Consider the following 17,186-nt stretch of genomic DNA (forward strand, 5'->3'; position numbering starts at 1 on the left):
TTTAATATTTCATATCGGCAGTGGTGGGAAAAGTACTCACTTGTTTTACTTAAGTAAAAGTATCAATACCGCAATGTAAAACTACTCTGCTACAAGTAGAAGTCCGGAATTCAAAATGCATTTGCGTAAAAGTACAAAGGTATTGGCATCAAACTGTACTTAAAAGTATTGAAAGGCGAAAGTACTCACTATGCAGAATGTCCCATTTGTATAAAAAAAACATTTTGAAGCTCAAGGTAAACTTTATTGTCCACAAGGGAAATTTGTCTTGGGCTTTCACCCCTGATGCAGCCACACACAAAACATCAGTGACAAACAAAACATAAAATACATGTATAACAGAGGGGGACACAACATTACACAAGTGCACACATAGTATGGTTAATCTAACCTTTCAAAGTCACTGCTGTTTCAGAGCCTCGTTCAACATCTTAGTTGATGCTGGTACGTGTGTGCGTGCGTGTGTGTACCTGCAGATTTCCCAAGAAGTTTCCAGCGGTCATGAGCTTGAGGGACTCATGCCAGGAGGGTGTGGTGCAGTTCTTCTCCGGGTCACTCTTCACCGGGTTCAGCCTCCTCTGGAAGAGCAGCAGCACGCAGTCCATGATGCGCATGATGAGGTGCGGCGGGCGGCCCAGCGTGCGCACCGTGGCGATGTCCGACGGCTTGATGGTCTGAGGAGAGAACAGAGAGACATGATGAGGAGAGGCTTGATGGTCTGAGGAGAGAACAGAGAGACATGATGAGGAGAGGCTTGATGGTCTGAGGAGAGAACAGAGAGACATGATGAGGAGAGGCTTGATGGTCTGAGGAGAGAACAGAGAGACATGATGAGGAGAGGCTTGATGGTCTGAGGAGAGAACAGAGAGACATGATGAGGAGAGGCTTGATGGTCTGAGGAGAGAACAGAGAGACATGATGAGGAGAGGCTTGATGGTCTGAGGAGAGAACAGAGAGACATGATGAGGAGAGGCTTGATGGTCTGAGGAGAGAACAGAGAGACATGATGAGGAGAGGCTTGATGGTCTGAGGAGAGAACAGAGAGACATGATGAGGGCCACAGAACCCCATCTCTAAATATTTTGTGCCATGGACAAGACTTTTGTTCCAAATCGTTCACCTTTTGTGAAAGGAATACAGAGAAATCTCAGACACCTACCACGTGGCACGTAACAAGATTTTTCGAAAATAGCAGATTTACAAGCTCAAAGCGGGGTCTAGGGACCCCACTTTGGCATAAAGGACAGAGTGCTATCATATTTCTTAAGATCTCAAGACAAATTAAGTATAAAATAGGATCAAACTGTTTAAATAGAGATTCGGGCATCATCCAGAATAGTTGAGCTACAATAATACTCTGTTTTCCTCTGAAAAGACTGAGGTTGCATTTTAATAATAATACACAAGAGGCTATGCATGGTTTATCGTGGCTATAGCAGAGCAATGCGTGGAGTGCCACAGCGTTACTAGCGATTAGCAACAAGATTCACCCAATTTTTGTATTCGAACCAAAACCCTTCATGCATAGAGTAGCAGTAGAAAGTTATTATATTACACAATGGATAACTTCAATGTGTTATGGATAGATATGGTTTCGTCATGACTTCCCAGTCAAGATTACAGTGAAGAGCATTCTGGCTAATATGATTAAGAGACTAGTTTTGTGTTAAATTGTCTGTTCCATTTTATAATATTGAGAATGAATAGGTGGCTGCAGTGCTAATGCAGGGCCTATCTAAGAGAGTGTCCTGCAGTAGATGAGTTTGCACAGGGTAAGGACCCCCTGGGGACACATATAGTACACTGACTGATGACTGAGAGGTCAATGGAAAAAGTGCTGGAAGGACAAGAAGATTTACCGGTACATAGGAAGAGACAAGGAGATGAGATAAAACACAGGCGATGACAAATTGCAAGCGGGACAGAAATTTGAGCAGATAATTTTAGGAAAGAAAGTAGAACAAAAATACAAATACAAAAATACAAGAAAAATATATTTGCATTAGTTTTGCACGAAAAACACTGTCGCTGTGACGACAGCTATGTTCATTTTTAGGCAAAGGAGTGTTTTTCATGTAAAATGAATGCTTGCAATTGATTCAGAATCATGAATAACCCCTAGTTTGACACATGCTACTTAAACCATAATTAAAATTTGAAATGTTTGCCTTATACAGGTTTTTAATGGTACCCCAACTTTCAACCCTTGAATTTACCTTGATCCACAATTTATATAATACTCTATTTTTAATATGTTATTTGGATGACCTCAAGGATAATATAAACGATTACTATTGCAATTTCTTTTGGGTCACGCCCCATTTTAGCTTAGATTGACTGGCCTAATATTTGGGAGCTTCTGTGTTGATTTAAACGAGGCAGGAGTTGAAACAAAGGGGTCTTAGAAAGAGAGACTCACAGAGAAAGACCTAGAGGGACTGATTACAGACAAAACCATGAAGCGAGATTGTAAGACGACCGTACCATTGAGATTCATTTTGTTGCCTTGAAAAGTTGAAAGACACCCCCACACGTGCACACACACACACACACACACACACACACACACACACACACACACACACACACACACACACACACACACACACACACAAATAGCCAATCTACAAACTCACAAACGTGTCACTCTTATTTCTCTCTTTCTTTACACATCTCTGTCCAATAGTACTTTCTGCGAAATAATCAAATGGATGTCACTTCAACTCACAGCTATTAGCCATCTACAATGTTGACTTCCTGTGTGTCAGTGTGGCGTGCTCATTCATCCCACTGCAGTTCTAGACAAACCCTGCTGTGATTGTAGTCAGTAGTCGCTGTGATTGACAGTTCTTATTAAACTATTTACCTAAACCGAATCTTAACCCTTAACCCTAACCTCAGTAAAACTATGCCTGCCCGGGTCTGGGAGCCAAGACGGGTCTATCCTATAGACACGTTGGTGGGATTCATAATCACGCTCAAAATAAATGCATACAGATGTATGGCCTTTTCTGGTGTGGTGCAAAACACTTTTTTCCCTCTCAATTTGAAACGACAGATTGGTGTGATAAAGAGACGCTGGAAGTTATGACATGAATGTAGGAAGCACACGCCCACCAGGAGGTCTGCAATCAGTTATCAGTGATGAGTGATCCTCACACCTGCTGTATTTACATCACAACATCCAGCAACAGTGCACACATATCTACAATGTCTGTCTGTCTGTCTGTCTGTCTGTCTGTCTGTCTGCCACACACCACACACACACACACACACACACACACACACACACACACACACACACACACACACACACAGGAAGTGCTTTAGGCAACACCATGCTGACTTCACACATACACACAGCAAGAGACAAGGCCTTCCAGCAGTGTTCCTGATTGAACACAAACCAGAGTGAGAGAGAGTGTGAGAAAGATATATGAGGGAAGACACACAAACATGGGAAGAGACTGAAGTCAGGAAAGCGAAAAACAAAAGAAAAGGTTGACTATTGTGTGACAGCCTCACGACTCACACAAACACAAACAATTTTTCATGTCATATGAAAGCAGGGAATCATAGCTTCAAATTGACATTTATTTCAGTCATGCTCTATTATGTGAAGAGACTGCCTGTGCCATTAACTCATTTTGGATAAAAAGTAAAAAAAAAAAAAAACAGATTTCTCCTCTCCTGAACAGTTAGTCTTGCCGCCATGACTGTCTCTGTATCAGAAATAGTCACATACTGTATGTTCAGGCAAGTTCCTATTAAGACATGCAGATTCAGCCGTTGCACACCTTCGGGTGCTTTAAAGCAGTTTGCAATCCCCACCACCCTTATACCTGCAGTGCATTCTCTGCTTCCTGGAGCGCAGGCTTGGCAGCTTCTAGTTTCTCCTCAGCTATGGCCTTATCAGCTGAGATGCTGTCTACGATGGTCTGGGCCTTGTCCTTCACTTTCTGGACCTCCACCTTCACTCGCTCCGCTGCCTGGGCTTTTACTGTGACCTCCTTAAGCACCTACATATTGGACACACACCAACACAATGCACAAATTAATGACAGATTTTTCAGTGGGTCCAAGAGTCTGAGACGTGTGGAGCGTTGTCCCGCGGGCCGCGGCTACATAATATGTAATGTCAGATATTATGCATGAGCACTTACATGTGCTTAAAATATGCACACACACACACACACACACACACACACACACACACGGGTGACAGTATTTTACATAGTACACACTTCATGAGGAGGAAACCAACCTGCTCATCGGAAGCAGTTAGGGGTTAAAGTGTCTTGCTCAAGGACATTTAGCTCATGCATGGCTGGAGAAATACTGCAGGAGCTGCCAGTGTTCATTCGGTGGATTAGTAATACTTCATGATTGAAAGGTATTAAATGGATCATGGTAGACAGACACATAAACCAAATAACTGGAAAAAAAAATTGAGCACGCACACCATTATGCACACGTTGCTCATATGTACACGCTCATATTATGTTCATAATCTTGTTCGCCCGACCTACCATGTCAGCCTTGTCATTGGCAACCTGTAGCTCCTTCTCTTTGATCTCCAGCTCTTTACTGAGTAGTGCTACTGACTCCGATGCCTCCTTCAGCTTCTGGAGACCAGTGTTCATCCTGGATGAATGGAATTCATTAGATTCAATGTGATAACGTAGACGTGTAGGAAATCTGTATGTAACTGTTTCTTAGGTTATTTTAAGTTTAATTCGCTCAGTAATTCACTGTAGGAACACGCCTTCCAGGCGTGAGACAACAGAACAACTACAAACTGCCATAAAAATGATATTAGATGGGTTTATGCCTTGTGACGTCATCGCGTCCAGGCTTTGCCTGGGGTATGTGTGACGCGGTGACGAGCTCAGCAGAAGAAAGTATCATCTACGAATGAGCTCGAGACGTCACCGCGTCGCACATACCCCAGGCGAAGCCTTGGCGCAATGACGTCTAATATCTAATATCATTTATATGGGAGTTTATAGTTGTTCTGTTGTCTCACACCTGGAAGGCGTGTTCCTACGGTTATCACTTAAATAACCATGGTTACCTTGTAAGTAACAAAGGTAATAGAGCATGCACCTCCACTCTAGTTGGACAAATGGCAGTACAAGACGAAGAAATAGAGTCTGCAACACTGGTATGAAAAACTCAGCTCCACTGGTTTATAATTATTGATTCAACGTTTCAATCACTGGGATCTTCTTCTGGGTGAAGAAAATGTAAACAGCCGACAGGATATTGACATGGGGTTTCTTGTCTATAATAAATAAATATAAAGTATAACCTCTGAGGCCACTCTCCTATGCAGAGTTGGATGTTACACTGGCCAACACCTCTGCCCTGAGATGAAGTGAAGTGTAAATGCTGGATTTTCGGTGGTTAGGTGATCACCGAACTACAACATGACATCACGAGCCACGGTGAAGAGCAAACCACCGCCACCGCTCCAGCCCTTTCATCCCTATTTCAGCTCCGGTGGTCAGCTCACCACCAGAGCGGTGGTCACCTCACCACCGAAAATCCAGACTATGAATAGGCCTTAAGTGTCACACCAGCTGGCAATACTTGCTATAGCATATAAGTAAACAAAGCAAACTGCATAATGGTATTTCAATTGAATGCTCGATCCTTCCAATTTCATTTCTACAGCTTTATTTAATAATAGGTATAGAACATTAATTAAAAACAGCTGAAACATCATCACCTTCTGGGATGTCGGCAGTCATGGGTGCTGCCATGTTTATATAAAATAGCTATAGTCAACACAGTCAGGCACTAAAATAGTCTGTGTACTTTTCTGATAATACATCGCTGCATACTAACCTCAATGATGTTCATAACATACGAAAATAAGATGTGAAAATATGTATTGCCAGCCAGGCAGCCAGTGCACAGAACACTTTCTCACTGTGAGTCACAAGGAGCGATTTTGAATCCGATTCCCAGCATGTCTCACCTGCCTCTGCCCTCGGTTTACGGTATCTCTCTCTCTCTACACTTGCTATCTAAAAAAATCTCACCTGTGTGAAGTAAGGGGCGCTCTTGTCATCATACATCACATTCTGGCCAATCACAATTGGCGTCCACTTTTTATCCTCAAGTCCTCAAGGCTAATCACTTGTGTCGCCCTCAATTTTCTGTCATCACTTTTTACTTTTTTATCCTCAATACCTTTGCTCAGCCAATCAAATCATCGATATGGGGTGCTGAGCCAATCAAATAATCGCTATGGGGTACACACAAACAGACAAAAATGGGCATAGGAGGGGATAGTGCCACTCAAAAAACTAAAAACTAAACTAAATCTTGATCAATCTAAATATGTCAATACATATTTAGATTGATCAAGATTTAGTTGCCAATGCAGGTTTTCATTGTAATGAATGTGAACAAAGAGGTAAGTACACTACTCTTTCTGTCTGTGTGACGTAGAGCTCTGCGTAGCATACTGCTCAGTCTGACGCATCCCTGACCTTCTCAGCTCTGTGTTTATCTTCAGCAGGAGACATAGGATGCTTGAGGGGATCATTTGACATTTTGAATCCTACAACTGGACACTATGTGGAGGCAATAAGGTCTGAAACTGGACGTTGTTTAACCATGGCTAGTGATTACATTGCTGTACCAATATTTACATTAATCTCTATTATTTATGTACATTTGTAAATGATTGATAAAAAGATGCCCAAGAACGAGAGGCATCCTAATCAGATGCCCAAATCACTCTCCTTTCCAAGCGAAGAAGAAGCGACTCTACATAAGTCTCTCACGTGTGACTGAACTTTTCATCCTATCTCTAGGGAAGATGCCAACCGAAGAAAACTCATTTCGGCCGCTTGTATTCTTTCAGTCATGACCCACACTTCATGACCATAGGTGAGAGTAGGAACGAAGATTGCTTGGTAGACAGAGAGCTTTTCCTTCTGGCTCAGCTCTCTTTTCGTCACAACAGTGCGGTACAGCAAATCAAAACAGACTGCAATAAAAACCTTTAATTAATCAATTATTCTTTACTCTTTTTATCTCCCAATTTAGTCATGCAGTATAGTGCCAACTCAGCCCAGTCAACACCCCATGCAGTGCCCATTAAACACCCCCTACAGTGCTGACAGGAAACGCCCCAGCCGTAGGAGACACTAGCAATCTGAGAACCCTTCGGCAAATAAAGGAGAAACGGCGCCCTCTTTTCCTTTGATGCAAGTCAACAGTCTGTCTTGAGAGACTATAGCGCAGTGGCAAAAATCAATCGCCCTCCCGATACAGCTTCTAAACTCTGCAGTGAAGGACCGGTAATTTACCCCTGCTGCGCCTCCTGAGTGCACATCAACAGGCATGTTAAGGGGAAGGTGCTCTGGGGCCTGTACTACTGTTAATTGTGAAATTAAAGGCATATTATGATATAAATATCTTTGCATTTGTTTATAGAAATAGGGGGAGTTTAACAGGGTGGTCTTATTCAACTCCTGGCATTACAAAACGCTTTTCTTTTTACAAAAAAAAATGCTGATATTTAGCGTTTATGAGAATACCCAGCTCAGTGGCCTTGTGTTTGGTACTACTCAATACCTCCTTGCTTGGCTCTCGGAATCAAGAGCTTTATTTGGTCGATACTACATAGTAGCCCAGGGGGTCTACTTGTAAATCAATCAACTTCCTCCTGCTACGAAAACAGGACATACAGTAGGCTCTTGACCTATGGGCCACACGGCTCGGGAACCGTTGGATCCCATGACTTCTTACTTACTGTGGGGGGTTTTCCTCACATCAGTCGAATTTACAGTGTTAAGGTTAACAAAGGTTAAATATAGAAACATTTCTCCCATCCTAGAACAGGCACGTGGTGCAAAAACTGCAGGTTCAAATACACAATCTCATGATCTATCTTTCATGATTGCCTGGGGGGGAAAAAAGAAAAGAAAAAACAATTGAAAGCTTGGTGGAGAATAGTTATGGGAGGAGTTAACTACATACTAGGGAGCAAGCCAAGGCTCCGGTGGTTATTCATTTCCCAAAGCCATTTCCCCAAGTCTATCATATTATATCTAGATAACAACTGATAAATTGTGAAAATTGTGAAAATTGCTTTTGCATAACTGAAGCTTCCTGACACCATGCATGCACGCATTCCTGATTCCTGGCCCAGGGAGAGCTGGCATGATCATCCTTCATTGACAGGAGTCGATAAGCTTAGTTCAGGCTGTGTCTGCCTTCTTTATAATGGGTTAGCCCATTTTCAAAAAGGCCTCCGACAGTACGAGAGGCTCTGCAGCAGATGGGGTGACAGTAGCATGTTATTAGCCATCATCAACACATTATGGTGACAACTGACCCCTCATGATCTGAAGAGGATAATTCGTTGCTGTCCGGAAGAAACCACCTAACTCCATTCTTGAGCTTTTCTTTTTTTTTGAGGGGCGCCACAAGGGGGTGAACACAAACATTGTGATTGGCTGATCACCCCATAGCGATGATTTGATTGGCTGATATTGAAGATAAAAGTGAGGGCAGAAAAGTGAAGACGCCAAAAGTGATTTTGGAATGACTTTTGTGATGATTTGATTGGCTGAGCACGGAATGTGATGTATGATGATGCATGATAAGAGCGCAGAGCGCCTCAGAATCTGTTCCCCTCACTTCACACGAGTGAAGCTGGTAACAGACGGACGCGCGCACACGCACGCACACGCACGCACACGCACACGCACACACACACACACACACACACACACACACGGACGGAGTGCAAAACATACTCTCTCCCCATGCCTTTGGCCTGGTGGAGACAACAAATGGCACCTCTACGAGATGTGATGCACTGTGCATGTATAGGTCAGCTATTTTCAACAAAATTGGAATAGGTTTTAAGTGGTTTAAGTTAAATTAATATATGGATTTAGTGTGTAGCTCTAGAGAGAAGGATAATCTAAAGGACACAAAAACTATACATCTATCTAAGAAGCGGCGTAGTGATGTAGTGATCACACAGTGTATTTACCTGTTGGCCAGAGTCTGTACTTCAGATCTCTTCTCCTTATAGATGGCCTTATAGCCTTGGATGAAGGACAGGTAGGACTTGGGTGTGACGTGAGTCGGGCGCCGGTATCTGAATTCAAAACAGATTGCACATGATTATGTACCCTATATGACAATACAGAATACAGGTCATCTCAGTGGCTCTCAACGTGGAGGTCCTTCAGGGGTATAGTTAGCAATTAGCATGCAACCAATCTGGGAACCCATCGGCAAAAAAGGGCATGAAACCAAAAGGACCATTCTGTAACTCAGAAATCACCCTTTGATTTTATTTGTCTCTATAGTGGGAAGCCAGTCTACACTGTAAAATCCATGAAATGGCCAAATGCATATCAAACTGGTGGTCCTTCAAATTATAAAGGTTGAAAATGGTGGTAACAAAACACAAAGCTTATCTTTATAGTGGACATTTTCCTTATTTTGGGCATCTCATTAATATAGGCCAAAATTCTCAAGAATAGCCTAATGTTATCTTATATGCATAATTGGCTCTGCTGTACGTCAGCTTTTGCATGACAAAAACATGGTCGTGAGCTAGATTAGCTAGATCTGCTCAATGCCTGCTTAAAACAAAATAAAACAAACAGGCTTAAGCGGTTTCAAATGGCAAACATAAAGTGTAAATATATACTGTTCTCATTGTGGTACCTCTGGAAGTAGTCAACACATTTCTCTGCGACGCCATCCTGAAAGGAGCCCATGCACTGGACCACCTCCCCTTTTACCTGGGAGGAACAGTCAATATCATAGATAGACAGAAAGTGCTCCGAAACTGGAGAGGCGAGTAGGAATACGTGGGGGAGGATGGACAAGAGTGAGGGAGGAAAGGGTGAGGGTGGGTGAAAGGAGGACATTTGAAAGAATGAGAGAAAGGAGAGAAAAAAATTCAGGCGACAGAAAAGAGATTGGCAATTTAGAATATAAATGAACCAGCACTTATACAGCCAATCTCTTACAATTCAAATTATAATTGAAACTTGATTGTTTTCCAAGCGGGGTTGATTGAGTGATTATGAGGAGCATTATGGATGATTTTGTTTTCCGTGTCTGATTAAATTAACCGCATATGGAATGAGTATTCGGAGGAAGAAGAATACTGTGTAAATTGAGATAACTTTTTGGAACCAAGATGAACTAATCTAGCAACCGGATGGTTGCGATAATCAAAAGCCATTATGATTTGATAGACCAATAGAGAGCAGCAGGGGAATAAACTCCCATCTCAAGGACACAATGTCAGATTGCACAGGACGTACTGTACTTGGAAAATGATGTTATTTTACTCGCTAGTGGCTGGCTGAAAAGCCTGATTTATACTTAATTGTGCATGGGTGTCGTGCACCAATAGGAACCGATTTACAAGCTCACAGTGAATCGCAGCGCCCTGCATGGTGAATTTGTAGATTAGGTATTTTCGGTGTGCGACACCTGTGCACAACTAAGTGTAATTCAGACTTAAAGGACCACTTCACCACTTTTCAACCTAATAGGTCCTCACTAATAATCATGATAAAATGGCACGATTTTTTCCTACTCAGTCTGTGTCTCATAGGAGGGCTGTGGGCAGTTTAGAATCCGTCTTCCGGTGACATCATCATTAGGCCGATTTTTTTTTAAACAAGATTTTTTTACAAAAATGTTTAGATTTTCATTATCGTGAGATAATTTCGCATTGCAACTTTTCAGGACTAGAAAGCCTGCAGTTTCTATTAGCTTGTATTCCCCATCGATGATGTCACTGGAAGACGGTTTCTGAACTGCCCACAGCCCTCCTATGAGACACAGACCGAGTAGAAAAAATGTGCGCCATTTTTTCATGATTATTAGCGAGGACCTATTATATGAAGATAGGTTGAAAAGTGGTCCTTTAATGGCGGTCAGTATCTCTAAAGTTACAGGCTGCGTTGTCATGGAATTGACTGTGCTCATTCATGCTTCATCCTAACCATTTGAGTGACCCCATTGCCACCCTCAGTCCAAAATGCCAATTTTGATCTGATATTCTAATAAGCAGACTGAATGCAGGATTGCAACCTATTCTTGTGATCTTTTTAGCTTTCTTCTAGCACTTCAGTCATTATACAATATGTGCCCCCACAGCACACCCAATTCTGCCACTAATAATATCTACAGTACATGCATATAATATTATTTGTATTTAATATGTTTTGATTATTTTGACAAGATTCAAGAGATCGTGGTGCTCTAAGGTTGGTAGTAGTTTTTATATGGCAGAAATCCGATTGAGCAACATCCAAAAAATGTAGGCAATGATCAAAGTACCAGTGTGGGAACACAACCCACTACATTACACACCTGCTATAAGAGCATCTTTGGGCCAGCGACTGAACCAATCCATGGTACAACCTGATATCAACGCTGGGAACTTTAATGCCCGGTTCCGGAATTTCTCCCCAACGGGCGAGAAGCACAGGACCACGTGCAGGTGCTGTCGGACCCGCGACATGAAGAACTCGTACAGGTTCTCGTTGGTCGGTGGTCGCCTTGGAAACTCGCGCTTCATGGCAGGGATCAGATCGCTGAGGATTTCGTCGATCTCATCACGAGCAAACAAGTTGGACACCTTGATGGAAGACGTGCACACACACACACACACACGCATGTGCACACACACACACACACACACACACACACACACACACACACACACACACACACACACAATGTCTTATACAATTGTATAAATAGGTCAAATAGGAGTGGGAAAAAACTCCCCCCTGTCATCCCACATAATTCTCAAGGGTTCTGTCGGCAAGCCTTGGTCTAAGAAAACAATTTAGTTTAGTTAGCCAATTTGGACCTTAATTAGCTCTGGGAATCTGCAAGTAAAGCATTTCCCAACCGGAGAGTTTAAAATATTAATATGTAGGCATAAAGACAATTAGTGCCATAAGACAAACAGAGCCATGGTATTTGAAAACGCTATAAATAACATCTGTTGCTGTGTTATGTAGCAGTACTCTATTTTTGAAATTGTGACACATAATTCAAAATGGAAAATGCAACTGCTTCATACACAGTGGTTACATAAACCCAGACATAATAATATGCTCTTGCTATTCCATATGGCTCTCATCACTACCTTTAATCCTTAATGAACACAAACGTTCTCACTTTGAATGAAAGGTAAGTTTTAATTATGACGCTCTTTAACTCCTATCACCCCGCTCGGTCCCCTCAGCGCCAACATCCGCACTTCAGTTAAGGACCTTGGTATTACCTTTGACACTTCAGTTAAGGACCTTAATTGGTATTACCTTTGACACTTCAGTTAAGGACCTTGGTATTACCTTTGACAGCAACCTAAATTTTGAAAAACAGATTAGTTCTGTGATCAAAGCTAAGTTTATTTCAACTTTAGCTTTTGACTAGGCCTATCAGTATCTGCCCCTTATACAGACCTTGAGAGAGTCGAGGCTTGACTATTGTTGTTTTGACATTTTGACATTGTTTAATTAATATATTTATTATTTTTTCCTTCCTTTTGCTTTCCTCAGTCTTCTTTTCTTCTTCTTTTTTGCCTGTATGTTATGCTCTGTGAAGCACTCTCCTCCATAACTCTCATTATATGAACCCACTTCTGTATATCACCAGTTTATTCATGAACATTTTCCACAAATCTATCACATTGACTACAGGGATTGCTGTATTGCAATTGCTTTTGAACATCTTAATCTGCAAGTGGAGATGTACCTGTATTATAAATGTGATTATATGTGCAGGACTCCATCGTACGCCATTCTTTATCCGCAAGTATACATTTTCCGTGAATTACGCATTTAGGAGCTTCCACTGTGCGTAAACGTTATCTTGCGGCCACACATTCAACTATTCGCTCTATTCTCTTCTCCATTTATCACCTTACTGCTGCCCCTAAAGCCTTGCATGACACCGGTCTGCAGAGAACTAAAGTACCATTGGTGTCTGTGTGAGAGAGAGAGAGGGGGGTGGGGGTGCACCAGACCTATTAGAGAGGGTTGTATTGTGTAGTTCCAACATTGACCTTAAAAGTAGTTGATGATTAATCACACATGCAACATGAACCACATGATTGTGTTTTGTCATGGGGATATCAAAGCGTGTTGTAACCATCTCTTTCAATAGTCTGGTGTGCACTGCACTTATGGTTAGAAGCAGCGATACATCATACTGTAGTGTGCATCTTCAATTATAACAGCGCTCCCTTCCTCTCCGCAGTCCACGCACGCAGTCCGCACGCAGTCCACACACACACACACACACGCACACGCACACGCACACGCACACACACACACACACACACACACACACACACACACACACACACACACACACACACACACACACACACACACACACACACACACACACACCTACCTCACCTGAAAACAAACAAGCCCTGACAAAAACACCAGTCTCTCCTGGCAACCACATTCTACACCCCTACGGACAGAGCAGCTGGTGCTGGAATCGTTCTTTGGGGGTGGAGGGAAAGTGTTGAAGAGGTGAAATGAGAAGGGGAGGGAGAAGGAGAAGAGACGGAGACAAATGCAAGGGAGAAATAAGGAGGAGGAGGTGACCGATGTTTTGACCCCAAAACAAAAACCTACATCAATTCTAATCAGATGTGTAAAACCTCGATTTGATTACAGTTTTTCAAATTCAAAAACAAGTTAAACGCATATTTTGCAGAGATATGGATTCAGGTGTACCTTGAGATGACTACTGGTGTGCTTTGGGCACACAATGACTGACTGACTGACTGACTCCTGCAGTAGATGTTGCTGTGTTACAGAGATAACGACTTACTTTTAGTAATGTGGAGTCTGCTACTGTGACTTACAGTAGAGAAGGAACATTGACGAGAGGAAGAGCAAGGCAGCAAGAAGAAGGAAGAAGGAGTGATAATAGATGAAGAAAATCATGGCATGGGAAGGGAAGGCAAGGAAGAAGATTAAAGATCTGACCAACCAGGTTAGCAGAACATAAGAGTTGAATTAAGTTTATGACCTGTCGCACGATGGTATCAAATGTCAATAATAGCAGACCTACAAGCTCACAATGCGCCATTTTCAACATGTGACACCAATTCTCAAACGAAACAAAAAGTAAAAATCTTTTCTATTTCTTTTATCTTTCCATTTTTGAGTTACACAAAAACACATATGTGATATTTATTTCTGCTTTGGGGTATTAACAAAATAATAAAAATTCATCCACATTCATTCATTCATTCATTCATACACGCATCAGGCTGCAGCTTCAGAGCACCTTCTTCCACTGCAATATCATTTTATAGGAAGGATTGTTTTTTAACAAGGAACATAATGTCAATGCCACCCATCAGTCTCACTGAAGCAACACAAATGAACCCACTGTATGGTATTACTTTGAGGCGCGAAACACAGCGTGAATGTTCCACCGCTGGTCTTCTTCATTATAAAACAGCCTGTGTTGATCGTTCAAAATATTGAAAACGCATTATAAAGACTGATCAAGAGCGGAAACACGAGGCGAGTGTTATTAAGTGTTTATCTCTATGCTCTGACTGTAGCTGTGACTTCTGAGTGGTCTGAACAATCAGTGTGATAACGCTGCCTCCTTGGCAGCAGAGCAGAGCACACCTTTTAAAAGATTCAATACTGTCGCCATCATGAGAACAGAACAGTACAGTACCATTACACAGACAGTGAAAATTGTGCATTGTGCACCATGCTCATTTTTCAGATGTTTGGATCCGATTTGTCAATTTTCATCGCATCACGATGGACATATTACAGTTTCTTCTTCTCTCAGTGTGGGAGGACGGGAGACTGGATGTAAATGAGTAGTAATCCAGACATTTCCGTCGGCAGAAGATGACTATCTCCAATGACCAGTAGCGGCCGTCAGTATCAAAGAAATCACACCCGTGTGAAGTGTATTTAGGGGTTTATGTTACGCAATGTTTGTGTTTACACGAACACTCAAAATTGTCCATACTCCATTCATTGTCAATGGGATTAAATGTTTGTGTTTGCACGCACTAAAAGCTGGACATCAAAAATATGTTAAAGAAACAACGCGCTTCACGTATGAAGGCAGCCAGTCCCATATATGCGCATGATAACATGTATGTGCAACGTGGTCGGATCTGCGGTTCTCCACAACCGGATCTCCGTACCACAATATGCCTGTGGTATATATATATATGGACATATAAGTCAGATCTGCAGTTCTGGACAACAGACTATCCGACCGACTTAAAGGCCGGGATTCTCATCTCACTCTGGCCATTGGCAAAGTGTGAAGTTGGTCGATCAGACCAACACACTTTGCCAAACTATACAGACGCATGTATTGTACGTACAGATGTAAAGAGATTTTGTGCATTTAATATAAGATTTTGAAAGTATGTTTTAATATTTTAGCCTGTAAAGACCTGCCCAAAAAGACAGGTGTGTGTGTGTGTGTGTGTGTGTGTGTGTGTGTGTGCATGTGTGTGTGTGTGTGTGTGTGTGTGTGTGTGTGTGTGTGTGTGTGTGTATGTGTGTGTGTGTGTGTGTGTGTGTGCATGCGCGCGCATGCGTGCGTACCTACCTCTCCAGAAGACAGGACATTGTTCATGTACTCCAGGAAGGCCTCGTCTTTGATCTCATTGTCGGTGAAAATGAAGCTGATGCCTCGGCCCATCTGGCCAGCGGTCCGGTACAGACCCTTGAGATCCTCCATCAGGTTGGCTGTGTTGTAAGAGCTGCCAATACAGAAACCAGTGAGGAAACATTTTCTACATTTTGTATCTATACTGCAGTGAAGAACTACTCTTACAAGTAAAAGTCTTGAATTAAAAATGTACTTGAGTAAAAGTACAAAGGTATTGGTATCAAAATGTACATAAAGTACAGAAAGGTACTCATTATGCAGAATGTCTCATTTCAAGTTTTCGAATGTTTAAAATATTTTGAAAATAGCAGATTGTGAGCTTGTAGATCGGATATTTTCAAATGGCCGAAAGTATATAGGACTGAAGTGGATAATGTAGCGTAGATGTAGATAATGTGTGTTGTAATAATAATCCACATTCACAAAGTAACTAGTAACCAAAGCGGTAACACCTCATATTAAGGTAGCCTATATAATGCATTATAAGCTCATTTATAATGCATTATAATGTGCTTATTAGGCATTATAACAACATTGCTGAAACATCGCCTACAAAGAACCACAATAGGGATGCCAGGTTTAAAGTGCTTAGGGGATTTCATCAGACACAAGAGTTTAATTGAAACAGTTCTTTCTGTGCAAATGTGAAATACTTCCAAATAGAGTTCATGCAGAGCTTGTATCAGGAGCACACTACGAGTAGATTGTTAAAAATCTTGAAACACGGGATAAAGATTGACAAACTCACAGATTGACAAACTCACAGATTGACAATCTCTGCACAATTACAGAGGGACTCCGGTTACCAATATCAGTTTTAAGTGGTTAAAATTGATAGACTGTGATTTTGAGATAAGAGAGAGAAGCAGAGTAAAGGGCTGTATTAATACAGTACATGTGGCTGGCTTTGTGTATTTGAAAGATGGCATGTGCATTTCCCACATTGGTAGAGGGTGCTTTTAGAACTAAGTGACAGTTGAGACTGCATGAGAGATAATGTGTGTGCGTGCGTGCATGCGTGCGTGCGCGACCGTGTATGTGGAGAAGCATTATGTGCTTTCAGAGGAGAAATGAGAGCATAGAGTAGACTTGTAGAAGTGGCAGTGGAGAGGGGGTGAAGAGATGGACAGCTCCCCGGAAAAGCAGCCATCAACTGGTGTTGCTGAGAGACATGAGTGAGTGAGTGAGTGAGTCAGTGAGAATATGTTTACACAGAGGTAGAACGGCAGACAGTTGTGCTGCGCATGAGTGAGAAAGAAAGAAAGAAAGAAAGAAAGAAAGAAAGAAAGGCTTTGAGAGTGGGAAGGGAAGGAAGGGAAGGGAAGGAAGAGCCAGTCTGTTCTCTCCTGAAAGGACTGTGATGCCTGGAGGAGGAACACAGGCTTCATTCATATTAATACCAAACACTAAAACCTGTTAGGAAAACAGCAGACGGCAACATGGCTGCAAGGGGCTGAGAGACAGAGAGTGAGGGAAAAAAAAAC

General features: G+C 42.1%; 1 protein-coding gene across 1 annotated transcript in view; it reads right to left on the reverse strand.

The window, feature by feature from the left end:
* dnah5 (dynein, axonemal, heavy chain 5) overlaps positions 1-17,186 on the reverse strand; it is a gene marked incomplete at its 5' end in the record, with an annotated part of 130,147 nt that overhangs the window by 39,813 nt on the left and 73,148 nt on the right. The window contains 7 exons of the mRNA XM_080768878.1: positions 471-674; positions 3,843-4,019; positions 4,530-4,644; positions 9,023-9,130; positions 9,709-9,832; positions 11,377-11,644; positions 15,640-15,793. Of these exons, the coding sequence (XP_080625004.1) occupies positions 471-674; positions 3,843-4,019; positions 4,530-4,644; positions 9,023-9,130; positions 9,709-9,832; positions 11,377-11,644; positions 15,640-15,793 (1,150 nt within the window). The remainder of the gene's footprint in view (positions 1-470; positions 675-3,842; positions 4,020-4,529; positions 4,645-9,022; positions 9,131-9,708; positions 9,833-11,376; positions 11,645-15,639; positions 15,794-17,186) is intronic.

This window comes from Protomyctophum bolini, assembly GCF_963924005.1.
Source record: "Protomyctophum bolini genome assembly, chromosome: 7".
Lineage (NCBI taxonomy): Eukaryota > Metazoa > Chordata > Actinopteri > Myctophiformes > Myctophidae > Protomyctophum > Protomyctophum bolini.